General features: G+C 44.8%; 1 protein-coding gene across 4 annotated transcripts in view; it reads left to right on the top strand.

Annotated features, from left to right (window-relative positions):
• Window positions 1–27,872, top strand: part of PCNT (pericentrin) — a 140,674-nt gene that overhangs the window by 91,091 nt on the left and 21,711 nt on the right. For 3 of the 4 annotated variants that reach the window (XM_081943489.1, XM_081943488.1, XM_081943490.1), the window contains exons 31-37: window positions 4,353–4,551; window positions 5,115–5,337; window positions 8,312–8,462; window positions 11,038–11,727; window positions 15,302–15,558; window positions 22,383–22,476; window positions 27,053–27,211. In XM_081943489.1, the coding sequence (XP_081799615.1) occupies window positions 4,353–4,551; window positions 5,115–5,337; window positions 8,312–8,462; window positions 11,038–11,727; window positions 15,302–15,558; window positions 22,383–22,476; window positions 27,053–27,211 (1,773 nt within the window). Of the gene's footprint in view, window positions 1–4,352; window positions 4,552–5,114; window positions 5,338–8,311; window positions 8,463–11,037; window positions 11,728–15,301; window positions 15,559–22,382; window positions 22,477–26,331; window positions 27,010–27,052; window positions 27,212–27,872 lie in introns of those variants that run through there. The other variant, XM_081943491.1, reaches the window with a different exon arrangement.

Below are 27,872 nucleotides of genomic sequence, written 5' to 3'. Positions count from 1 at the left end.
TATGCCATCTTGCCCTGCCAGCTTCGGATATTGAGGCAACAAATAAAGTTTTCAAAGTTCAAAGTTCCCAGGGCTTCCAGATCTCATTGTCTTAAACCTTAAAAGTTTAAATCTGAAAATCCATTTAGTAGGGGTGTGACATCTTTGGTTTGGCTCTCCCCCTCCTCCTTCCCTTGGGGCTGAGAGCTCACTTGTTTCCAGCCGCTTGTCCAAGGGGGGGGAAATCCCCCTCCCCTCCAGCCGCACCTCTCCAAATCAAGCCAAAAGTTCAAGTTTGCACAGCTGACAGATTTTAAAGTTGGTAATAGGAATGAAGGGAGTCTACACCTCACCGCTCCGCCGCCGCATCCTTCAGCTTTCTTTTTTCACTCCGAACAGCCTGTCAGCGAAGACGCGCCCACGCGCCCTCCGATCTGCTCCCCGGTGCCTTGAGTGCGCAGGGGACCTCCCGCCGGCCGCCGCCGATGCAGGGATCCCCCGCAATGCCGCCCCTCCGGCAGGACGCCTCTACGGGCCGTCCTGTGCCCCCCAAGAAGTGGGGAAGCCCACTGGGGAGCCGGAGCGAGCAACGAGTTGCCCATCGCCGTCAGCCGCCGGAACCGGAAGTCATGTTTAACCTATACTTAATATACTTGTATTCAATACATAAGGTGTTAATTATGTCAATGGAAGAGATAGGAAACTGCATTAGTGATATATATGTCAATGCGTTGATTTGTACTAAAAATGTTTAGTTTAAAGAAGTTATAAGGAATCACAAATATGAGTGTGGAAAATGTAATGTAGTTGTGGATGACCCTTTGCATGAGTTGTATTGGGAAAAATTAATAATAATAATAATAATAATAATAATAATAATAATAATAATAATAATAATAATAATAATAATAATAATAATAATAATAATAATAATAATAAATGATTCCCCAAAGACGTAAAAGGCTACATTTTGCTAGTTATTCTTCCAAACTGTTGAGGAGGGGGATTGGACTCCATTGTCTATATTTCCCTTTCTATCCCCATGGCTCTTTAGTGAAAATTATAATCCATCGTTTGTTTGCAAAGTAGGAGAAGTGTCAGTTCTGGCAGACGACCATTGAGTTCCTGGGGCACCATATCTCCCCTGAAGGAATTGCGATGGAGCCAGGCAAGGTGGAGGCGTTGTATAGTTGGAAACCTCCTCGGCGTGTGAAAGATGTCTAGCGACTCCTCGGATTTGCCAATTACTACCAGACCTTCATCCCCAACTTTGCTTTCCTGACCACGCCCCTCACTCGGCTCCTGCAGAAGAAGGTACCTTTCCGCTGGGGGCCCAGGAAGCAATACACGTTTGTGGCCTTGAAGCACGCCTTCAAGAAGGAGCCGATTCTGAAACACCCTGATCCCCATCGTCCATTTGTGGTGGAGACGGACGCATCTGACATTGCGGTGGGCGCGTTGTTACTGCAGGCTCACGCCTCTTGCACTTATTACTCACAGAAACTCAATCCTTCCCTGCGCAATTACACCATCTGGGAGTTGCTGGCCATCAAGGTGGCGCTTGAGGCCTGGAGGCATCACCTGGAGGGGGCCAGGCATCACGTCAAGGTCCGGACGGACCATCGGAATCTAGAGTTCCTGACAACGGTGCACAAGTTGAACCAGCGCCAGATCCGGTGGTCCCTGTTCTTTGCCCAGTTCAACTTCAGAGTGACCTACATCCCAAGTGTGCAAAACCAAAGGGCGGATGCCCTGTCCCGGAAACCTGAGTACTCTGACACTGCAGACCCGCTCCCACCCCGGACAGTTTTGCCCGTTGAATCCTTCACTGCAGTTCATGAGCCTGTGGACTTACGGTCGCAGATACAGGAGGTGCAGCGGGGCGACGAGTGGGTCAAGCAACGGAGGGCAGAGGTAGGGCCGGCTTCCCCATGGACCTTCGATGAGGACCTCTTGAGATACCGGGACCGGCTTATGTGCCCGCGGGGCCCCTCTGGGGACTTATTCTCTCCCAGTGTCATGACAATCCGGCGGCAGGACATTTTGGCCTTTTCAAGACCTTGAACCTGGTCTCCCACTTTCTTGTGGCCCCGCTTATGACACGACGTGCAGATGTACGTCACCTCTTGCGTACAGTGTCGACAGGCCAAGTCAGTGATGGGAGCTCCTCCAGGGCTGCTTCAGCCATTGCTGATCCCGGACAGACCCTGGGGTGCCGTGTCCATGGACTTCCTGACAGAACTGGCTCTGTCTTCAGGGTTTATCACGGTCCTCGTGGTGGTGGACATGCTCACCAAGATGGCGCATTTCATCCCCTGTCGGAGATTGCCAACAGCCCGCGCCACCACCCGCATGTTCACCCAGCACGTTTTCCAGCTGCACGGCCTACCCGACCGAGTCATGTCGGACAGTGGGACGCAATTCACGGCCCAGTTTTGGAAAGGGCTGATGGAGGCTCTCGATGTCCAGGTTTGTTTGTCTTCGGCTCACCATCCCGAAACCGATGGGGGGACGGAGGCGGTGATTGGGATCCTGGAACAGTACCTGTGCTGCTTCGTGAATCAGCAGCAGAACAACTGGGCGGAGTTCCTGGCCGTGGCGGAGTTTGCGTTTAACAACTCACAGCATACCTCCACACGGACGACGTCCTTCATTGCTAACGTCGGGTATCACCCTCGCTTCTTCCCTCTGACCCCAATCGACTGCCTGGTCCCCGCAGCAGATGACTTCCTCTCAGAGCTCCAGGCGGTCCACCAAGTGGTGCGCTGCTATCTGAATCAAGCAAAGGAGGACTACAAAAGGGGGGCATATAAGTCTTGGCGTGCGCTGCCGGAGTTGGCTGTGGGAGATCGCGACATCTTCCCTCCCACCGGCCGGCTAAGAAGTTGGACCACCTGTATCTTGGGCTGTTCCCCGTGGAGGCCGTCATCAACCCGGTGACCTACCGCCTGACCCTGCCACGCTCGATGTGAGTGCACCCGGTGTTCCATCGCTCGCTCCTGATCCCTGAGCGGTCGGCTTGTCCTCTCTCCCAACCTTCTCTGCCCCAGCCGTCCCCGCGTGCGTTAGAGATGCAACTACCACACGAAGTTGCCCGGGTCCGAGACTCAAGATGGCTGAAGGGACGTTTCCAGTACTTGGTGGACTGGAAGGACGAGGGGTTGGACAGGGGGACTTGGACCAATGCGACGGACGTACATGCCCCTGCTTTGGTGTGGGCCTATCATGCATAATATCCCTCGAGGCTGCACCCTGAGCGTCAGACCCGGGGGAAGGGCCCTGCGATGAGGGATAGTGTTGTGGTCCAGCAGGATCCTTTGCAGCTGCTGAGCGATTCTGATAGCGCCGAACCCTGCGAGTCGGCTATGGAGGAGGTGGAGGACCCTGGGCAGGGTTCAGACGCAGAGCAGGGACCAGAGAGGCTGGTTGGCCACCAGGAGGTGCCTGAGGCATGGAGCAGTGGGGTAGATCAGAGGGAGTTGGTCTATCAAAAAGGTGGGATTTATTATCAGCTTGCTCTCAGGCACCCCAGCTCGTTGGGCGACTCCCCTATTGTCTCAGGCAAGCCCTTTGCTGGATGATTTTAGGGGCTTTTGTCAGCACCTCAGGCTTATGCATGAGGACCCCATTAAGGAGGAAACACTTACCAGACTGCTCAAGACGCTGCAGCAGGGCCAGGGTTCTTTGCAGGAGTATGTCAGCGAATTCCGGCTACTGAGTCAAGATTCGGCCTAGAATGAGAGAGTTGTAATCTTTTGTGATTAAAGAGTGGCAAACAGCCAAGCCTGTTTCGGCGTTCATTGCCGGACGGATGGAGGTCAGAACAACTTTGTATCATGAATAGGTTGTACCAAGTTCCATTTTTTAAGGATGAATTGAAACATACAATTAGACTAAATGTGTAAACTTTTGACTGCAACAGTAAAGTAAAATGATAATTTTCAACTGCCACATTCTATTCACTAATATTACAGAAGCAAATGGCTGTGTATTGCTATTTTTTTCCAGTGTTTCATTTCTAAAAAAAAATTAGTCTGGAAATCACATACCATATTAGGAACAAAACAATTATATTACTTGTCTCAAATTACTATTTATACATATATGTGGTTCACTGAAATATGCATGCATGTACAGATGCAAATCAAAAACTGCCAATATAAACAATTCACATTAAACGTTTTATTTTTTCCCTAAGGAATCAGAAAAAAAATCTTACATATAAATTCCAATAGCCTAAAAATGTTAATGATATGTAATTCATAGTTTGAATTAGTTTTAAATGCTGTGCTATAAGAAATAGTCATGTGAATTTACATCTTTTAAAAAATGCCATATATTGTTTCAGTATATGAAATGAACTTTCTTTTCAGGAGGAGGAGCAACCAAAGAGAGTCATGGAACATCTTTCATCCTCAGATAGGAACAGCTTGCTGTCTGATATGCAGGATCTTGAAGTTCAGTTGAGACTTACACAACTTCAAAGCCAAGAGAAGTTACAGGAACTCCAAGAAACACTTACAAATACAGAGAATCATGGGAAAAAGCAAGAACAACAGCTTCAAAGACAGGGTAATGTAGTTTTCTTCTCATTGTTCATTTTAATAAATAAATATTAAACATAAAAATTGATTTACAAGCACAATTGAGCCTAAACTTTCTGTTGCTAAGCAAGGCAGTTAAGTGGGTTTTGCACTGTTTTATGACAATTCTTGTCGTACATTGCAGTTGTTAAGTTAGTAACACAATTATTAAGTGAATCTGGTGTCTCCATTAACTTCGCTTATCAGTAGGTTGCAAAATGTGATCACATGATCCAGGATATTGCAACCATCAAAATGAGTTAGGTTAGTGTCTGAATTTTGATTACGTGACTAAGGGAATGCTGCAATGGTTGTAAGTGTGAAAAAATGTCTTAACTTACTTTTTTCAGTGTCATTTTAACTTTAAATAGTCACTAAATGAAGTGTCGTGAGGACTATCGTATTATCCTCATTGGCCTTCCATCTAAATTGAAACTTTATTTTTAAAAATGGTAAAGGGAATATATTGGGAAAATATATTTGGGGAAAATATGCAAAGCTTAGAAATAGATTTATGTATTTACATTTTGCAATGTTTAAATTTATTCTCAGTTGAACTTCTGGAATACAAACTTCAGCAACAACAATCCATTGCAAATGACTTGCAGGCTTCCCTAAAACATGAACAAGAGAAAGCTTCTGAAATGCATGAATTGCTGAAACAGGAACATACTGCAATATTGAATTTGAAATCAGATCTTTGTGAGAGCAAACAAACAAATGAGAGATTAGAAAAATCTTTACAAAAAACCCAAAATGAAGTAATTAAATACAGGTAAAGATTTTAAAATGGATTCTGCCTAAATTTTTGTTAATTCATTGCTATATTATGAAACCTGTCTCTTTTCTTCCACAAGGGTTTTTAAACAAGAAGTTTGCAGTCCCATGGAGAGCGGGTTCATAGGCAAAGTTTAGGCATGGGAGTTGTAGACAGCTTGTCTGCAAAAGGGACTTCTGCTAAAGAACCTCTGCAACCAGGGTCACTAGGATTCTCTTAAGTCTTATCTTTCTTTTTTATTCCTATATACAGGTAGTTCTCGAGTTATGAATGTAATGGAGCCTGCCAATTACATTTGTAACCCCTGGAATTCATAAGAATGAATCATGTAACTTAAAGGTGATCACTCCATGCTTTCGCACACATGGGTGAAAGTGCATAAGGTATCTCAGGGTAGGGGAAGGCTCAGGGGAAGGCCATGGCGGGAGCTAATACTTCTAACTACCCAAGGTCCCACTGGGATAGCTCCTGCCCCACTGAGATATCTCATGCTTCTTCCCTCCACCCATCCTGCCTGACCGGGTCACTTACCTTAGTAGATCTTGATGATCAATGGAGCTGTCTCCTGTGCAGCCTCTTTGCTATGGTTTCACCTTGTGCAAAGGCTTGCCGAGGCCTACAGGAAAGAAAGATTGCGTTCCTATAGGTTCTTGTTGATTTTGCAAAAAGCCTTTGCCCGTGAGAGTGGAGGCCAGGAGGGGCGGATGCATCCTGCCGAACCTCCATTTTCTTTTCTTTTTTGTAAAACTTTTTTATTAGTTTTAAAACATTTATGGGAAAAGGGTAATAGGGTACATTTTCGTCAGCAAAGGCCTCCTGAAGCACTTTGCTTGCAAAAATGGAGGCCGGGAGGGGCATTTGCAAGCCCTAAGGAAGTGGGGTAAATGAGAGTTCATGTCCTCTTCCCTTTCTGTAGTACAGCTTGGCAACTATTTTGCAAGCAGAGATGGTGGTGAGCCAATGTCAGCCTGGATTTATATTGCAACTGCAACCTCAGTTGACTGAGAATCATTGTCTCTGGAACCTATGTATCTTCAGACATGTGCTCTGTGGTGTGAGGAAGCTGCCTTGTAAGAATAACAAAACAACAGAATAATAGAGTTGGAAGGGACCTTAGAGATCTTCTAGTCCAATTCCCTGCTCAAGTAGGAGACCCTGTTTCATTTCATTTCAAATGACTGTCCAGTTTCTTCTTAAAAGCCTCCTGTGATGGAGCAACCACAACTTCTGAATGCAAGCCATTATACTGGTTAATTGTTCTGACTGTCAGGGAATATCTCCTTAGTTTTATTAGTTCTATTGTATTAGAAATGCAACTGGCATTAATAGTGCCACTGCTCAGCTGTTTGAATCTTACCAATGGGTACTGTGGTTTGGTTGTGACCAAACCACAATAAACAATGGTTGATGTGGGGAGGGATGGTACATCAGTGATGGGTTTCTACCGGTTTGGACAGGTTCGGATGAACTGGTAGTAGCTTGGTGGCCTGGGTCGCTGGAATGCCTCCGAACCAGTTCTCCCAGCAGCACCATAGGTGCCGCCATCTTGTTTTTTGTTTCTGTGCATGCACAGAGCAATTTTAGTTGCATTGCACATACACACATCAAGCACGCATGCAGGGCGCGTCCCTGAGCGAACCAGCAGGAGTTTCTGCCAGAACTCACCCCTGTGGTGCATCCCCTGACTTGGCACCCTATCAGTACTCATATTCATTTGTTTATGTGGGATCAGTGTGACACATTAGGGTCTGTTAACAGGCAAGCCAAGAAAGGATAAGAGAAAAACAGTAGAAAGGCACAATGAGAAAGGAGATTCACTCCTATCTTTACTCCTGCCCTTTCAAGTGCTTTGCACAACCATGCAAAATATCACAATTCCATACAGGAACAGTCTGGAATCAGCCACTATTCCCAACAGACTCAACTGGAAAACAAAGTGCCAAGTGGGAGGAGGAGCTTTTGGGTGGTGCTTTGATCTAGAGGTTTGTTTCCTCCCTTTTCAGGTGAAGGACACACCAATATGGACTTTTGGAAAGACCTCAGTAACCACCTTCTCTGGGAAGGAGCAGGAGAACTAGGAAATCTCTCTTGTTTATAGAAGAGGGTAGAGAAGGGGAAAAAGGGGAGGTATATCCTGGAGTGGAAAAGGAAGAAAAATGGGGAGAATGTCAACCTACATATCAGCAAAATATAAATGCATCAGGGGAAGATGTACACTATTGTGTTTGAATGTTCATTCATACAAATATTAGTTTGATTGTGTGTGCAGCATGTTCTTATTTATCATATGTATAAGTTACTTCAAAGTAAATTGCATGTGGAAAACCCTCCCAGTAACATACTATATTTCTGGCATAGGGTTGATGTATATTTGTTCTTCAAATTTGCATAAGAAAAAAGGAAAATGTAGGATTTTTATGGGCCCTTCAGTATCTCACTCATGAAATCATTAGTTCTATTCATGGGAATTTGAACAGAAGGGAGTAGTCCACACCAATTCACGGATCATTTTAGGGTATATAGCATCAATCCCTACCGTATAGTATAAAGGCTCACTTCTGAGATTCTAATTTATAGATGCTCAAATTCTCTTTGGCTGTTTACAACTTTGTTAATAAAATGCCTGCTTCCTGCATAAAGAAGCATTTTTGTTAATTTTATTGTGGTAATTAACTTCATTATTATTATGATTTCTTATTTTAGTTGTCCTTTTCACATATATACCATTCCTAGTTTATGTTTTTACCTGTGTGTACACAGATAGAGAAATCATTTTATATTCTGTATTTGTTACCAGGATGAAAAGATTCACAAAAAGTATTTGATCTATTTTTACCACTATGATTAAAATCTGTAATGTGAAAAATATATTGATTTTATTTTTGTTCGGTCATTAAAGATCTAATTTGCTGAAAAACAATAGTTAATGTAACAATTTTTATTAATAATATTTTAAACTGCTATGTCATAGTTCTGCATTGGAAAATAAAGAAAGAAGTATTACAGCAGCACTTGAGAATTTACAGAGAGAATATCTTAAAAACAAAGAATTACAGATTAAGTTGGATGAACAGCAAAAACAGCATAAAATAAAAGAGGATGAAAAATCAAAAGCTATAGAGGTAAAAGATCTCATAAAAATGATAACTGCTATTGCTACACTGTTCTTATATTATTGCCTTCAAATCCTGCTCCAAGAAAATTAAGCATTTATTGTGTTCAGAACAAATCTAAATTAACATAAATTAATTTATGTAATAATTTTAAATGGCTGGTTTGAAAAACAAATGAATACTGTAGTTAGATTAAATGTTAGTCCTGTATCCAAATCAAAGAAATTGGTACATGATGTATCAAAGTGCTTTAGGTTCTCTAACTCTATAAGCATTCACTTAAGCCAGTCAGTTAACCACTTGTTTCTATAGCATAATTTTGGACAAGCAAATAATACTAGGTAAAATGTCAAGTTGAAATTAATTTAACCATGAATTTCCATGAATATATCAGTTCAATCTACATTCATTTATAGTTAGCTCAGTTCCATGTAGTGTTGTTAATACTTCTTAAATATAAAAGAGGATAAAATCATCCAATTGTTTTATTTATTTGCCTCCAAATATACTAAGGTACAAACTTGCCAGGTCAGTTACTTAGGAAAAATAAAACTCAAATATTTAAAGGACTCTTTTCAATAGTTATCTTGCAAAGATCACCTAATAGTCAATTTTTACAGTAAAGAAAGATATGTGTCAGTGAAAAGACAGCTATAACCAATTCAGTATAGCGATTTCATTTTGCCACAAACAATAAAAAGAGAATTTGCCCTAGGTTTTTTTTATAATAAATATAAATTTATATAAAATTTATGTCAATACCTAACACCTCAATATGTAGAGATGGCATTTATTTTTGTATCTCTTATTTTATTGTATTTCTTGATACATGTAATAAATCTGGGGTAGATAGTCATTGGAACAATTCAGTCTATGATTAAAATTTGTCAAAAATGTCTGTCAGCAGTCCCAACCCGATCAATTAGGAAAGAAAGACTCCTAGCCCATGATTAGGCAAAAGTGTACTTTACTAAGGCCAAAGTAGTTACAGAAAAGGTAAAGCTGGATCTGAGATTTTTGTGTACAAAAGATACAGTTAACTTTCTCTTGCTCCTGGCCAATCCCTGGTTATCAGTCATTGTTCTGACCCCTCTCTCCACTCCTGTGAATAAACCAGAACACAGGCTTGGCTGTTTGCCACTGATTAATTACTGAGATAACGACTCCTTTGGCTGAAGACCCAGACAATTCACATTCAAATAAAGCAACCGAGATAATGCCAAAGAAGCTACGCAGATAGTCCAAACGAGCAGACACGGCTAGAATACATAGATAGATTTTCTTAACTACTAATTCGAATGGTTGTTTCCTGCAAATGTCCCTTCCCAACGCCTCACCTATAATCTCTCTTGGGAGGGGCCAATCCACAACCACCTGGGCTTAATCATCTTCTGTGAGTCTGCCTACGGAGTTGCTGCTTCCTTTCTCAGCCCTTCTCAATCTAGCATCAGGGACAAACTTCCTTTGATCCTCCCCACTGCTCCATGTCTCAGGCGCCTCCTGGTGGCCAACCAGCCTCTCTGGTCCCTGTTCTGAGTCTGAACCCTGCACAGGGTTCTGCACATCGTCCAGGGCAGACTCATATGGTTCCTCGCTATCCGAGTCCATCAGCAGTTCAACCGGATCCTGCTGGGCCACAACAAGTCATTATCCAATTAGGTGTCAACAAATTATTTGGGAAATGGTCCCTGTCTTCACGCATTTGCTTCTCTCAGGACACTACGGCTTGGTTTCGATTCCTCCTGGTTCACTCCCTGCATCCCTACCCCCACTGCTCCCTTCCCCTGTTACTGATGTCAGGCTGTCAGCTTGCAATGCGTATCTTAGCAGAATGGCAGCCATGACATAGTCAAAGATGCTGAAAAATAAGACAGAAATAAAATGTGAAAATTCAAAATATTTTCAAGTTTGATAAGATAACACACCGCTCACCAGTTAAAATCTTCTCTGATGACTTTATCAAATTCATTACCTCTAAATTGAATGATAGATCTACTGGATATAGCACAATGTTTATGCCCTGAAAGATTCAGTCCAAATTCCCAATAGTTATAAAGAAAAGCCTAATAGCAGTAAATCTACCTCCAAAATATTTTAAAATTTAGATCATCAAATTACTTTCCACCAAATTACTAACCAGCAAAAGCACACTTTAGATGGCTAGTTTGGCAAGCTTCAATTAACTAAAGCACTTCAAATAGGTTCACCCTTGCAACATCAATTGAAATGATAAAAATATATTTAATATGTCTCATTAATTTACTTAATTTTTTAACATATTTTTGGGGTAAGTGCTTGTTAGGACAGACCCATTCCTTTATTGTATGCTGCTGTTTTATAATTCAATTTATCTTCGGGAGGGTGTAGCACATAGCTGAAAACACAGGTACAAAGGATGGACTTTCTCTGGTGAAATTGTTTCTTTGCATTTCTTAAAGACTATACTTCTGTCTGTTTTTCTTTAAGCTGTCTGGACTCAAATCTTAATTTCCATGAAATTGCATTGACTACAGTATTAGACTTCATACATATTCAAGTTTAAATTTTAGTGTAATTAATGTAAATATATCTTTGTGTTGTACAGGAGTTGCAAGCTGCCTTGGAGTTACAGTGCATTCAGAACAATCAATTAACTGTGGCTTTAGAGCATGAACAGTCAGCAAACAGTAATCTCCATAAAGAACTCCAAATTGAACATTCTCGGTGTGAGGCTTTATTATCAAAGGATCAGAATAAACTGTTGGAACTGCAGAAAAATTTAGATATTGAGAAAAAACAAAATGCAGACATGTTAACTGCCTTGAACCATGAACGTGTTTTGACAGAACATCTGACTGTGAGATTAAATGAATGTGGGTCTTGTAAACATGATTCATTGCAGGAATTGCAAGCACAATTGCATTTAGAAAGGTCCAATTCTATGAAACTTTTGGCTATAATTGAGAAATCACAGCAGCAGATATTTGATTCAAAGAAACACATGGAAGAAATGCATCTGCATTGTAAAGACTTTCAACAAGAACAAGCTCTCCAAAACACTGTTCAAGTTACAGGGTCAATGATGCAAAATAAAAAACAAGATGATGTTTATACTTTGGAGGTACAAAGAGAGAAAGAAACAGAAACAAAAATGGGGTGGAAACAATTGCAGTCTGCTGTCAAATCAATGAGAGATCAAGAGATCAGGACAGTACAAGGAGAAAGAAAAATGGCACAGGAGCAACAAACTGAATGTCACTGTCTAAGAGCACTTCTAGAAGCTCAGGAAAATCAAGTAAGAATATCCTATTGGTGTGTGTGTGTGTGTTGCCTTAGTAGTATAATGCATTTTGCATATAAAAATCTACATAGAGCTGTAGTTTTGTGGTCCAACCTATAGATCATCTATGCAAGGGCTGCTAAAATGTTTGGAACAGATTGCTGTGTTTGAAGCCTTTGAGTAAAGAACATTAATTGATTGATTAATTGATTTGTTTTGAGTTGATTTGAGTCCTACTTTTATTATTTTTATAAACAACTCAAAGCAGAAAACACACCTAATACATATTGTTCTTATTTTCCCCACAACAATCCTGTGAGGTGAGTTGAACTAAGAGAATGACTGTCCCGAGGTCATTGGGCCAGCTGACTCTCTTATATAATCAATACAATAAATATATTTTATACATATGCACATACATACAATTAAAAATGGTAAGTCCAAAATAGAACCCTCTCCCTTTGTTCCTTCCATTTTCTGCGAAAGAGGTTATCAGCAAGAGATGACTATAATTGCTATAATGTGGTATCCTGTAGATACCACATTAATTAAAATACCCCATTGCCAAGTTTTCAATGTGGCACAGAAGGATTTCTTCCATTTATTATGCCTGTCTAAAGTAATCAAATAAACTCACTATAATATCATGTTTAAAATAATGACTCCTATTGATTCCACTTATATAATTTCTTTCAATCTCTACATAACCTACTGCTCCTTTGATTTTCTGTTGTCTCCTGCATTGTTGGTGAAAGTAGTGGCAGAACCTGGGGATGCAGTTAAAAAAGGGATCAGCCTAAAATCGCCCAGTAATCACAAGTGAACTAAGTCCAACCTTCCTTGAATTCTGTTTACCAATATCTAAATCCAAGCATGTGTTAAATATCAGTTGAGAATATTCCTATGCGTAAGCAGGAGTAGCAATAAATCAGTTTAATTGGCCTGTCAAGCGTGGACCTGATCTTTTGCACCTGACAGTTGGTCTCAGTCCTTACTGATACATTCAATTCTGGGCTTTCACTGTCCTTCCCCTTTTTCTTCAATTTAATGCTTTCTTGATGAGAATGGTGTGATACCTGCTGAGCACATACTTCCCAGGTCCATGAGATGTAGCCCATCTTTTAAATTATTATTATTATTATTATTATTATTATTATTATTATTATTATTATTATTATTATTATTATTATTATTATTATTTAATTTGTTAGCCGCTCCCTCTCCGCAAGGGACTCGGGGCGGCGTACAATAAAAACATACATGCATACATATAAACATACAGTTACACACATATACATACATATACATACACGGAGGAGGTAATAATTAAATATACATCACATTAATAATAATAAAAAATAGCCATTAAAAATACCCCATAGTAATAATACAATTTGAAAAGGACTGTCAGGAGGAATAGGATAAACTACGGTTGAGCCAGGCCAGATAATTGAAAAAGGTGGGTCTTGAGCTTTACACGGAAGGAGCGGAGATCGGAAGTAATCCTGATGTCAAGGGGGAGGTCATTCCACAGGGCTGGGCCCATCACAGAGAAGGCCCTGCTCCTGGGTGTCGCCCCCCGACACTGTTTAGCGGACGGCACCCGGAGAAGTCCCTCTCTGTGTGAGCGGATTGGTCGTAGGGATGTATGGGGCAGGATGCGAACCCCCAAGTAACTAGGTCCTGTGCCATGGAGCGCTTTAAAGATCGTAATCAAAACCTTGAAACACACCCAAGACCACAGGAAGCCAGTGCAGCTCGCGCAGGAGAGGTGTTACATGGGAGTACCTAGTCCTCCCCATAATCACCCGCGCGGCCGCATTCTGGACCAACTGTAGTCTCCGAGTGTATCTCAAGGGAAGCCCCATGTAGAGAGCATTGCAGTAGTCCAGGCGAGATGTCACCAGCGCATGGGTGACTGCGCAAGGCATCCCGGTCCAATAAGGGGCGCAATTGGCGCACCAGGTGGACCTGGTGGAACGCCCCCCTTGCCACGGCTGTTACATGGTCATCCATGGACAGCCGGGCATCCAGGAGGACGCCCAAATTGCGCGCCCGTTCCATGGGGGCCAGTTGCTCACCCCCGATGGCCAGAGATGGAAGCAACTGGTTGAACCGGGGGGCCGGAAGCCACAGCCACTCCGTCTTGGAGGGGTTGAGTTTGAGTCGGTTGTCATCCATCCAGACCCGTACGGCTTCCAAACACCGGGACATCATTTCGATGGCCTCATTGGGGTGGTTCGGGGTGGAGATGTACAGCTGAGTGTCATCAGCATACAGATGATATCCCACCCCAAAGCCACGGATGATCTCGCCCAGCGGTTTCATGTATGTGTTGAACAGGAGTGGCGAGGGAACCAACCCCTGTGGCACCCCACAAGTGAGGGGGCTCAGGGTCGATCTCTGCTCCCCTGCCAACACACGTTGCGTCTGGCCAGAGAGGTAGGAGCCGAACCACCGTAAGACGGTGCCCCTGACTCCCAACCCCTTTAGCCGGTGCAACAGGATACCATGGTCGATGGTATCGAAAGCCGCCGAGAGATCTAATAGGACCAGGATAGAGGAACAACCCCTATCTCTGGCCCTCCAGAGATCATCAACCAACGCGACCAAGGCCGTCTCCGTGCTGTGCCCGGGTCAGAAGCCGGACTGGCGCGGGTCTAGATAGTCATTCTCTTCCAGGTGACGTGGAAACTGTTGGGCCACCACACTCTCTACAACCTTCGCTAAAAAGGGAAGGTTGGAGACTGGACGATAATTAGCTAGCTCCGTTGGGTCGAGAGAAGGCTTCTTGAGTAGGGGTCTCACAACCGCCTCCTTCAAGGCGGTCGGCAGAGAGCCCTCGCCCAACGAAACGTTCACTAGGCCCAGGAGCCAGTCGCGTGTAACCTCCCAGGATGCCAGTACAAGCCAGGAGGGACACGGGTCCAATAAACATGTGGTAGGTCGCAGACGTCCACGTAACCTGTCCAAATCCTCGATGGCAACCGAGTCAAACTCCTCCCAGAATGGTCTCTCAAGACTCTAATGAGTTCTTTGTGTAAAAGATCCATGATCAAGTAACTCAAAGATAGCAGCACAATCTATATAGCTAATTGTTGACTTCTAGAATCCTGTTCCTCTTACAACACATGAAATGGTTTTATGGTGATAGGTGGAAAGATTACCAAAACAATATTTATATTCCCATTTTTTTTTGCCCAATACAGTGTAGTTTTTGAAATCTTTTTTGAATTGTCATTCAAAGTGATAGATACCATATTTTGCAGCCTCAGCAACCTATTCATCATATTCTGGTTGTCCCTGTGATATAATACCAGCTTGGCATACTCAGTCCTTAATTCTCTTAGTACAACTACCACAAAGTGCCTCTTGTACCCCAAAAGGTTCTGTGGTTTCTCTGTATAAGACTGCAGAAGGATTAATGTAATTTTAAAAAATCTGATAATACTCGGATGTTGAGGTATATTTCAAATAATATTTTTGTCAATTAAAAATTAATAACACTGATAAGTTCTCTCTGTTTATGAATATTATGCATATGCATTATTTGATATAATACATATTACTGTATTTTTTATTCCAATAGCATGAGTCCACATTACAATATTTGCATAACTCTGTGAGATTCAAGGAATTGCAACAAATGCTAGAAGATTTGAAGAATCAAGAAAAACTACTAAAAAGTTATAACCAATTTCCATCAAAAAATAATTATACTAACTTAACTTTTACAACTGATACTGTAAGATTGCATGTTGAACAGCAGATATTGGAAAACATCAGAGAACAGCTGGTTCTTGTTGCTGCATATCTTTCTGAGTTCATATATAAAACTATAGACAAGTGAGTATTCTTTTAAGAATTATCTTTGTTTTAGAAACATCTTCTAGAAATTGGAGAAATTGTCAGCTGGTCTTACCTAAACTGCATGTCTCGAAGATGGCGTGGGAGTAGTCACGAATGGGTATTAACGCAGCCCTTTTGCCCTGGAGACTGAGGTAAATCTTGAGGCCACACCTCCATACCTCCTTCTGACCTCCCAGATTAACTGATGGTTGTTGCAGAGAACCTGGAAAGGAAGGGACAGAGAAAAGCACACACACCTCCTTCCTGTCTGGTCCCTGACTGACCGTTGAGCTAACTCAGGCCCTTAGCGCAGGTGCCCTAACGTGTGGGAAGTGACTATTCCCACTCCATCTTCGAGACATGCAGTTCAGGTAAGACCAACTGACAGTCTCCGAAGTAAGGCGTGGGAGGAGTCATGAATGGGACATACCAAAGCTAGATGTCCTTGGGTGGGAATCACTGGGCCTGAGCCTCACGAGAGTCCAGAACTCCCTGAAGAACCCTCCTCCCGAAGGCCACCTCCACGGAGGCGTATGCGTCTAGCCGGTAGTGCCTGATGAAAGGTGAGGGGGAGGACCAGGCGGTAGCCCTGCAGATCTCGATGGGAGCCTGGGAGGACCAGGCCGCTGAGGTGCCAGCACTTCTGGTGGAGTGTGCGGTGATGCCCTCAGGAACCTGAAGTCCTCGTGCCTCGTAGGCCTTGGAGATGGCCGATCTGATCTGCTTATGGTGGCCGGGGAGACCTTGGCTCCCCAGGTGGATGGCTGAAAGGAGACGAAGAGGGCCTCTGAGCACCTGAAGGGCTCTGTGCGCTTCAGGGAAATGCGCAAGGTTCTTCTGACGTCCAGATGATGCCAGGCTCTTTATCTCTGGGAGACTGCGGACAGAAGTCCGGCAGAACTATCTCTAGTGCCCTGTGGAAGGGAGAGTTGATCTTGGGCATGAAGGCGGGGTCCAGTCTGAGGACAACCCGGTTATCTAGGAAGGTGCAGAGGTCCCTTCTGTTGGAGAGAGCGTTGAGCTCAGATACCCTCCTGGTTGAGGTGATGGCAACCAGGAAAACTACCTTGAGGGTCAGGAGTTGGAGGGAAACCTCCCTCAAGGGTTCAAAGGGTGCCCCGTCAGGGACAGGTCGGGAATCGATGGACCACGGGGAGTTTCAGATTCGCTGCCCCCTTGAGGAAACGCCTTAGGACTGGATGCTGGGATAAAGGCGGAGCGTCCACACCTCCCCCCCGGACCGTGGAAAGGGCAGAGACCTGTCTCTTAAGGGTGCTGGGGGCCAAACCCTTTTCCAGACCTTCCTGCAGAAAGTCCAGAACTTGGGGCACAGATGCTGCGGCTGGGATGATGTCCTTCACTCAGCACCAATCCGCAAAGGCAGCCCAGGAGGCATTATAGATGCAAGTGGTAGAATGCCTCCTGGACGCCTCGATGGTCCTAATGACGTTTGCAGAGAAATGGGCCCCTCTTAGTTGTTCCCGCTCAATTGCCAGGCGGTCAGATGTAGCCACTCCGGGTCCGGATGCTCCAAAGTCCCCTGGTGCAGGGTCACCTTCCCTTGCGGGATCCTCCAATGGGGAGCTGAAGACAGATCCAGCAGGTCTGCTAGCCAAGGGCAACGTGGCCAGAAGGGGGCCACTAGAACCATCTCTGCTCTCTCTGTCACTAACTTCCTCAGGACCCCGGGAATGAGGGGAAGGGGAGGGAAGGCGTAGAGGAGACCGGACAGCCATCTGCAGCGAAGCGCGTCTGTGTCCATGGTGCCTCTGGACGGGAATCTCGATATGAAGCTTGGTAGCTGGGCGTTTGCTGGGGTTGCGAAGAGGTCCACTGTAGGGTGGCCGAATCTCTTGCAGATCTGTTGGAAGACGTGGGATGAAGTTGCCACTCTCCGTTGTCGACTGTCTCTCTGCTGAGCCAGTCCGCTTGTTGGTTCTCTATCTGGAGATGTGTTCTGATCGATCGGACATTCCTTTCTGCCCAGTTCCCCAGCCAGAGGGCCTCGTTGCTTAGGGCCTTGGAATGGGTACCCCCCCCCCTGCTTGTTCACATGGGCCTTGGCTGCCCCGTTGTCCGTCAAGACCAGGATGTGGCTATCGGTCACTGTAGTCTTGAAGTAGCGCAGAGCCAGGTGGATGGCTCTGAGTTCCAGCCAGTTGATGTTGTTGCGCAGGTCTGTTGGAGTCCAGAGGCCCTGGGCTATCTGGGATTCCAGGTGCGCTCCCCAGCCGAACAGGCTTGCGTCTGTCGTGAGCACCATCCTCGCTGGCTCCCTGAATAATGATCCTTTGTCTAGAGCTGGAGTCATCCACCAACAGAGCAGACACCTAGGGTGTCACAAGTACCTTGAAGTTGGCGTCGCTCGTCCCAGCTTTCTGATGCGGAAGCAGGAACCACTGGAGCTCTCTGGCATGAAGGCGAGCCCAGGGCACAATCCCTATGCAAGAGATGAACTTCCCGAGAAGTCTGGAAAGAAGAACTACAGGAATAGAGCGTGACTTATGGATCTCCTGCACCAGCTGAACAATGCTCCCGGGAGAGGGAGACCTCTCCAGATACTGAATCTATGATGGCCCCTAGGTGTTGGAGCCTGGTAGATGGGAATAAGTGGCTCTTCTCGAGGTTGATCGAGAACCCCAGGGACCTTAAGAGTGTCGATGGTGAGACCCAGGTTCTGCTCAGCACTAGCTGGGGACTTGGCTAAGACGAGGATATCATCAAGGTAACAATGGAGCCGGACCGGGAAGGAACGAAGGTGACCTGCGGCCCCAGTCAGTACCTTGGTAAAGATCCTGGGAGCTGATGCCAGCCCAAAGGGAAGGGCCCTATACTGGAAGTGGTTGCCCTCGTGGGAAAACCTGAGGAATCTTCGATGCTCAGGGGCAATTCTGATGTGTAGGTAGGCCTCCATGAGATCGATAGAGGCCAGGATGTCCCCCTGTTGGATACACTTTAGGATGGATTTAAGGGAGGCCATCTTAAACCTACAGTAGACCACTCTGGAATTGAGCAGTTTGAGGTCCAGAATGGCTCTCCACTCCCCTGAACTCTTGGGAACCAGGAACAGGTTAGAATAAAAGTCAGAACCCTTCTCCCCCTCAGATACCCTTTCTACTGCCCTGATGTCCAGCAGGTGTTTGATGGCCTTGCCCAGTAGGGCCCGTTTGGCCGGATCTGAGGAGGAGGCGAAGGTTCGGAATCTATTTGGGGGCTGCGAGCGGAACTCCAGCTGAAGCCCGAGCCTAACAGTCTGGAGGACCCACTCGTCCGAGGTGACACGATCCCAGGCATCCTTGAATAAGGAGAGGCAACCGCCAATGGGGTGATCCAGAGCTGGATCACTTGAAACTGCGGAAAGGGCAGCCGCCCCCTCCTCGAAAGGGCCGCCTGCACTGCTGCTTGCCTCTGAATCTGTCCCTGGGAAACTGTCTATCTCCCTGTCTGGGAAACCTGGAAGCCATGTACCTCTGATTCTGGAAGTCCGAGTCGAGTGGGCAATAGGGTGCTCTCCTGGGATAAGGGGCCTGTCGGTGCTCTGGCCGCCAGGTCGTGGCCGGGAAGACCTTATGCTTATTCTTGTCTTCCACAAGAATGGAGTCCAGCGAAGAGCCGAACAGCTTGTCCCCAATGTAGTCTGCTCCTGCCAGGTGACACTTTGCGCGGGATTCTGCCTGCCAATGGCACAGCCACAGCAGGTGCCTGGATGCTACAGAAGACAATAAGGCTCTCGAGGCATACTTTACCGCGTCCAAGGTGGCGTCTGCCGAAAACTGGGTGGCTGCCAGCACCTTGGAGATGTCCTGCAACAGCTGCACTTCTGTGGCCAGGGTTCTGTCTCTTAGTTGTTCCAACCATAGGACTGTGGACCTGTTAAAAAGGGAGGCGGTCGCAGCCGCCCTAATAGCCAAGGTTATTGCCTGAAAGGACTTACGCATTACCATCTCCGCTCTCTTGTCCTCTGCTTTGAGACAGTTAGAGATGTCTCCAGTCACCCCCGCGGAAGATGAAGCCAAGCTAGCGACCGGAGTGTCCACTGGAGGTACCTGCAGAGCTTGGGCGAAGGTAGCGTTGAGATTATAAATTCTACGTTCATTGCCCTCTGGCTTAGGAAAGGACCCTAGCTTAACCCACTGAGATTTAAGCACCTCTAAAAACATGTCTGGAGTAGGGATCTCCTCCTTCTCCACCTGGGGCCTGTGAAAAGGTCCCTTCTTGTTCCCCCCGCTTGTGCCGGGGGTGGCAGCCGCTGGACTGGGCTCTGAGCTCTGATGTGGCTCTGGCCTTACGAAGCAATGAGCTAAACGAGGGAGGGAACAACCCGATAATCTTGGGCGCCTCAGGGGCCTGGGCATCCTCATCCTCCGAAAACCTCATCTCCTTCAACTCCCCTTCCTCTAGCTCCGAGGCCTCGCTGGCAGTGGAAGGGGAGGGTGTCCTGGATTCTCTGGGGGCAGAAGACCTGGGATGATCCTGATGACCCCTGGGATGATCTCGAGAAGACCTGCTTCTGAAACCCTGGGACTGGTGTTTCATTCCAGAAGGTATCCCCTGAGCTATGGCCCTGGCTAAAAACTCCTGGAAGCTTTCAGGAAGCTCTGGGAGGGAAGGATGTAGCTCTGGAGGTTGTAACCCCTCCCTTGGGCCAGGGGATTGAGGGGCCAGGCGCCTGGCAAGACTGAGTGTCCTGCGCCCAAAGGGGTCTCCCCATGTCTCCGATGGATGGGCAGGCAATAGGGGGGGGTGATAGGGAGCTAAGACCTCTGCCTGAGCCCCTTGGGTGAACCTGGGGATCCAGGCCTGACCTCTTCCAGAGCAGGAAGTCTGCGGGGGGAGCGGGATCTGGAGGGAGAAGGGCTGATGGTGGCCCTGAATTTTCTCCTAGAGGCCCTGTTTACCCGCACCTCTTTACTAGAAGTCTCCTTCCTAGCAGCCCTGGGGTGACCTTTCTTGGTGGAGGACCTCCCTCTGGTGACTGGGGGGGCTCCCCTGGAGGTCCCCTCACCCGGGTCCGAGTCCCCTGGGGATCTAGGCCTGGCATCCCCGCTGCTCGCCGCCTCCACCATAGTACTCACGGTTACGCTGTTCACCACCTCCTCCTTCTTGCTGGCTTTGGCTCGCTGTGCGCGTTGCTTCTTCAAGGCTCTGTGCTCCTCCGATCTCTTCCGCCGGCCCACCACCGGTCTTTAGGCCCTCCCTGGATTGCCGGTGGAATTTAGGCCCTTCCTGCTTCGGTGGTCTCTTCTGAGCGCTCTTGGCGTCCGTAGAAGGTACGCCGGCCATGTGCTCTCTCACGTGGTCTAAGATGGCGGAGGTGCTAAGATGGTGGCCGCCGACCTGCGGCCTGATCTCCTCCGAAGCTCGGGAACATTGGGAGGTGATCCTTGCTGATTCTTCACTCCTACGATGCCTTCCGGAGGTCCCCTGGATGGCGTGCAGCCGACTCACGTGGACCTCGCAGTGCGGAGGCTTTTTCCCACTTTTATGCGGCCATCCGGCCGCCTGGGGCTCGCGCTAGCAAAGCGGTGAGGCTTTAGATGCCAGCTGTGTTGAGCATGGATGAGGAGAGGTGAAACAATGCAAAAGTAAGAAAAACATAAATTATCTTGGAAAAACCTAGAAGTCTTCGAAGGGAGGGAGAGTAAGGAAAAAACACTCCTTCTGGGCCGGAGACTGAGGTTAATCTGGGAGGTCAGAAGGAGGTACGGAAGTGTGGCCTCAAGATTTACCTCAGTCTCCAGGGCAAAAGGGCTGTGTTAATACCCATTTGTGACTCCTCCCACGCCTTACTTCGGAGACAAGAGGGAACCTCATCTATTCTAACAATTGGACATGCTGTGTATACCTTTCAAGAAATATCCGTTTCCCTGGGGGAAATGTTAATGGCAATATATGATATTACATTTAGATTAGCGATACTTAATCAGAAAGCTTTAATTTAATGATACATGTAACTCTGCTTTCTGTACTGAATATTAACTGCTTTCAAGATTTTAGGCTGTAGGAATATTCCGAGGAGCAGAAATTGTCCCCTGGCCAAAATTATTTTTGAGGTTGGCTGGTGAATATTAATTTCATATGACTGCAAAGTTCTATGTAAGATTAGTTACCGTATTTTATAAGATGCACCTTTTGCCCTCAAAAAATAGGCCCCAAATCTGGGTGCGTCTTGTACACTGAATATAGCATTTTTTGCCTCTGAAACCCCGCCGCTTCACCAAAATGGCCATGCATAGCCTTTAGGAGGCTTATAGAGTGCTCCTGGGGGCTGGGGAGGGCTGAAATGAGCGAAAAAAAATGGGCCATTACCCCCGCAGCCCCCAGGAGCAGTCTATAAGCCTCCTAAAGTCTATTCGTGCCATTTTGAGGGGGGGAAACGGGCCTGTTTTCGTGAAAAATGGACTGTTTTTGGGAGGTCTGCAGAGTGCAAGAACCTTTTTTTTAAAATTTGCCTCTTCAAAATCTTGGTTCATCTTATACTCCAAAAATACGCCAATTGTTTTTACACAAACTTATTGTCTTTAGCTAAGTTTTCAAGACTAATATACAGATATATATATGTATGTATGTACGTATGTACGTACGTACGTGTATATGTGTATATATATATATATATATATATATATATATATATATATATATATATATATATATATATATATATATATATATATATATATATATATATATATATATATATATATATATATATATATATATATATATATATATATTGTGTGTGTGTGTGTGTGTGTGTGTTTTGGGACAGCTACTTGTCACGTAGTTACCAAGATTAAATTTTTCTGTCTTGTCCTTAATAGAACAGTAAATTGGTCTGCATCAAATGATGAGATAGCTGCAGCCTTACTTCATATACTTGAAATCAAAGAATTACTGGCTTCTTCCAAACCTGTGGTAAGAGAGTACATTTTCTTTTCATAAATATTTAGACTTTAGTTACAGGTTTTAATTTACAGAAAACAGCTAATAACTCATGTCTTCCAGTAGGATAGAAATATTTTATTTTAATTATTTATATCCTGCTTTTATTATTTTTACAAAACTCAAGGCAGCAAACATATCCAACACACTTTCCTCTTCCTATTTTCCCCATGACGATAAAGCTGTGAAATATCACATCAGTTTTGAATTAGTATACCAGGTACAGGCAAATCAAAACACAATTTGACGTTTTCCAGTAGAGTAGAGGGAGGGGTCACACGAGGGTTATAACACAGCCTGATTGGTCCATTAGACTGAGAGAAAACTTCTTAACCTTCTGTCTCTCTTGTTGGTTCCCAGTTTCCGCTCAGTCTGGTCCAAGCACTGTGTTTGGTTCCTAGATAGTGAGTTAAAGCTTTTTTTTTTTGTTAGATTAGCAGAAAGCATTGGATTCATTAATTGGCTAAACTAAATTCTAAATTTGTGGCTGCGCCCAGATGGACAGCTCATTCCTGTCCTCTGCAGGCAGGGAGAGCCCCGTGGGGAATCCTCCTCTCCCTGTCCGCGGGCCAGGCGCCTGGACCGATTCCCGGGTGGTCGGGTATGCCGGGTGACCCCTGCAGTGCAGGAGCCTTCCCTCAACGCGCCTCGCGAACGGGGCGAAGATCAGAAGAGCTGATCGGCGCAACGCACGGAGAAGCGCGTGAAGGCGAAGACGACGCTCCATGACTGCCTACAGCCGCGCCAGCCTCCTGCCTTGGCCGCGCAGCTTGGAAATTGATTTCGGCGGTCTGGGAGCCCTAGGGGCGAGCCGCTCCAGCTGTAGCAGACTTCGATATCAAGGAAACTGGGAACCAACAAGAGAGACAGAAGGTTAAGAAGTTTTCTCTCAGTCTAATGGACCAATCAGGCTGTGTTATAACCCTCGTGTGACCTCTCCCTCTACTCAATTTAAAAGAACGTTCAGGTAAGACCAACGTTCCTTCTCTGCTCAGATTTCAGTGTATCACAGGCTAGATCCATCTTTAAAATGGCAAGAAAACTCTCACAGTAGCAACCTACTGTATTTTTCCAAGCTTTGTGGTTTGAAAAACCTCTGCTTCAGAATCTTGACATAAAACTATGATCTTGTCCTTTAAAACAGTAGATTATCTAAAATAAATTAACTATTCTTAAATAATTATAATATAACATTTTATATTAGTGTGTGTGTCTATAAAATAGTATAATATTTTAATATATTTTATATTATTATAAACAAATCATAATAAACGTCTCTCTCCCCCCAAAAATATTTCCCTGGGAAATTGTGTGTGTGTATATATATATATAAATTATTGACTTACAGTGGCAATTGACCTGCAAATTTCTGTCACTAAACAATGCAGTTCTAAGGGCAACTGCATTACTTATCCCTGCAGTCCTTTTTGCCTGTTAACTGAATCCTACAGTTAGCCAGGACAACTTCCTCCCAACATCCCATAACCTAGTTCCTGGAAACCCCACAGAAGTTGCAAGTCTCAGGAAGTTGCAAGTCTGCGGCTTGCAAGCAGATTGGCAGGTAGCTATGCAGTGGCTGCCTGGTGGGAGAGTTCACAATAGGTGTGAGGGAAATATCACAAAGGTTGGGGAGGGTGCACAAGTGTATAATAATAATAATAATAATTTTATTTGATTAGCCGCAACCCTCTCCCGAAGGACTCGGGGCGGCGTACAATCAAAACAGATAAAATACAGATAAAGACAAACATACATACATAAAGAACAAAGACATATACATGTGCATGGAGGAGGTAGACTCATAAGTGAAAGACAATTAAAAAACACAGTTTAAAATCCCATTAAATAAAATTACTGAATTAAAAAACCCATCAGGAGCGTTATGAAGTTATGATTGAGCCAGGCCGGCTATTTGGAATAGGTGGGTCTTGAGCTTTACACGGAAGGAGCGGAGGTCAGTAGTGGTCCTAATATCCGGGGGAGGTCATTCCACAGGGCTGGGCCCGCCACAGAGAAGGCTCTGCTCCTAGGCGCCGCCCCATGGCACTGTCTGGTGGACGGCACCTGGAGAAGTCCCTCTCTGTGCGAGCGGATGGGTCGTAGGGATGTATGGGGCAGAATACGATCCCGCAGGTAACTAGGTCCAGAGCCATGGAGCACTTTAAAGATCGTAATCAAGACCTTGAAACGCACCCGATAGACCACAGGAAGCCAGTGCAGCTCGCGCAGGAGAGGTGTCACATGGGAGTACTTAGTACTCCCCATAATCACCCGCGCGGCCGCATAAGGAAAGCTTAGGGATGGTGTGATGGAGGCAGAGAGAGAATCAGGTTGGGGTGCAAGGATGCAAAGAAGCAATGCTTGGGAAGGGTGCGCAAGGATGTGTGTGTGGCTGGCACCGGTCTAGAGCTGGAGGAGGGTGCACAGGTGCAAGACACTTGGGCCGGTAACTTTAACGTTCCTTACTAGCTTCCCCATTGACTTTCTGGAGAAGCCAAAAGAGAAGGTCACAAAGGGTGATCAAGTGGTAATGAAGCATTGCAACTGTTCATAAGTGTGAGACAGTTACCAAGCACCTAGATCAGGGGTGTCAAACTCAAGGCCCATGGGCTTAGATCTGGCCCACGGGCCTGCCCTGGAAACAGCAAAGGACTGGCCCTTGGTGGCTCTGTTTTTGCTGGCAGAGGGTCACAGGAGGTCATCCAGGTCGAAAATGGTGAATGCAGCTCCCCCCGGTTCCATATTCGCTGACAGAGAGCTAGCAAAACCAAAAGCAAAAGAAAAGGAGAAATATTTCCCCTTTTGTATTTGAGCATCCAAGAAGGGACAGGAAAGGAGAAAGAGAAAGAAGAAAGACAAAGAAAAAGAAGGGAAGATGGGAAGAGAGCAAGGAAGGAAAAAGAAGGAAAGAGGGGAAGGAAGAAGAAAGGAGAATGTAGAGGGAAGGAAAAAGAAGAGGAGAGGGAGGCCTTCCTCCGCTGGAGGCAATGGATTCCCCCCAGTGATGTCAAGCTGGCCACGGCCACCCCCACCCTGAGGTCAAACACAACCCTGATGCGGCCCTTAATTAAATCAAGTTTGACACCCCTGGCCTAGATCATAACCACATGATCGCAGAGATGTTGGGACAGCCAAAACTTAGGACTAGTTGTAACCACCAATTGTTCAGCACTATCATAACATCAGCGGTCACTGAACAAATGGCTGTAAGTCGGGGGCTACCTATTTATTTTTCCCTCTATATATTCTTTGAATGTAGTCTGTAATCCAATTTTTTTTCTTCACAATAATCTAACATTTAAAATGTTAAATAATCTAACATTTAAAATCATTTAGATTCTGATGGGAAATATGCATTTCATATATGCAATGAAATATTTTCAGTGGTTAACAAGTCGTGTTCTGTAGATCAGATATGGCCTTCCCGTGGTTTATTGCATAACTGAAATTCAACAGTAATGTCCAATAAGTGTAGGAACAGCTTCTGGGAGGCTGTGCTCCCATTTTCATATTGATCCCCACTTCTTCCACTTCTGCCTCACACAGTACTGATTGATTGAAGTCAGTGTTGCTCCATCTAAATTTGAAATGTGCTGGTGAGATTCTATACCAGTGATGGCGAACCTTTTCGGCACCGAGTGCCCAAACTGGAATGTGTGCACATATATGTGCATGTGCCAGACCACCGGAAACCCGAAGACCAGCTGGCTGGCATGCGAATGCCTGGTCATTTTTGGGGCTGTTTTCAGGCTGTTTTGGGGGCTGTTTTGGGAGCTGTTTTCAGGCCATTTTTCAGGCCATTTATGGCCTGTTTTTTGGCTCTTTCAGGGCGTTTTCAGAGTGTTCTTCAGGATTGCTTTTGGTCCAGAAAACGGCCTGAAAAAAATACATGCCGGAAACCAGAAGAACACCTGGTGAAAGCATGTGTGCCCACAGAGAGGGCTCTGCGTGCCAACTCTGGCAAGTGTGCCACAGGTTCTATACCGTACAAGGCATATACAAAAACAGGAGAACATGAGGTACACCTAGCAGAAGATGGAGAGACAACATCAAAGATACATTGCCACAACATCAATCAACAACAAGAAGCTGTTGAATTTCAAAAGCAATTATTTAGGTTTTTCCACAATTTTTGGGAAGATTAAAAATAGTGAGCATTTTGTTTCTTTGGAGAAGTCCCACCATTCAGTTAATTAAGAACCATCAAGGCAGGGTGACCTGTGCCGACTATATGGTTACACGTTTGGTCTCTATCTTGTCTTTAGTAACTTGTAACTTTTCCAAAGACATTCCAATAACCTTTTTGACCCTCTCCACCAGTAAATCACTTCTAAATCTTGCCAAGAAAACTGCAGGATCTAGTCCACACTGTTGCCAGAAGTCAGTCCTGGCCTAGCTATCCTCAGAAAGTTATCCAGTCTTCTTTTAATGTATTAGCAGGTTGATTTGTCACAGTGGATTTAATTTTTTAACATATATTTTTATTGTTGAATTAAAGCAGTTTCATTGTAATGAAGTTTGTATCATATTATTAAAATGTTACATTTAGGTTATCCCTACAAATATAATTCACTCTATGCAAGAATCAGAAGGGTTTATTTATCAGGATAAGCGTGGTTTACAGAATGGTTTGAAAGCAACAAACTATGCAGCAACCAAAACAAATGTGCCAGAAAATAAGCAAACTGTGATGTCTTCCACCCCAAAGGTAAACAACACTGTAACTATATTTAAGTTAAGTTTACTTTATTGCCATTGCACCTCGTACAAAGAAATTAAATACCATCTTCAGTTTTTCTATTATTTTTGTTCATTGTCTGGGAATGGGTAAGGAAAGCAGGCTGGGATCTAGTTGCTTGGCAAGAGAAAGGGAAGTTTTAATTTAATAGCTGAAATCTCAAGGTAAGTAGTGTCTGGATTCATGTAGTTTTTAGAATTAGGAACATACAAAATAGCCAAGGTAAATTTTCTTTATCTCATGAATATTTTGAGTGTTCTGGCTAAAAAAAATAAGAATTGGGATCAGCTGCTGCTCCATTTTTCCCCACTCTAGATTCTTAGATTGGATATTATCTACCAAGTATATTGGATTGTTGTCCACCATCCAAAATACAATTAATTTGGCAGAAGGGAATATTTTAAAAATATTTTTGAAAAATGATCCCCAAAACAATTGAAACAGACCAGCTTTGTTTTAATCCTTTTAAATTCTTCAGATGTAATGGTTAACTCTTTAAACTCCCAGTTACTGAAAAAAAATCCATAATAAATCTAAACTTCATACTGTATAAGAATGATACAAAAGCTTAATTCTTAGCATTTATTCAGAATTTGTATAACTATGAACATTAACAAAGTTTACAGTAAGT

Source organism: Natrix helvetica, assembly GCF_964273705.1.
Source record: "Natrix helvetica genome assembly, chromosome: 2".
In the NCBI taxonomy this organism is placed as follows: domain Eukaryota; kingdom Metazoa; phylum Chordata; class Lepidosauria; order Squamata; family Natricidae; genus Natrix; species Natrix helvetica.
Note: the sequence above shows the minus strand (reverse complement) of the source record. Positions and strands in the feature narration are given on the sequence as shown.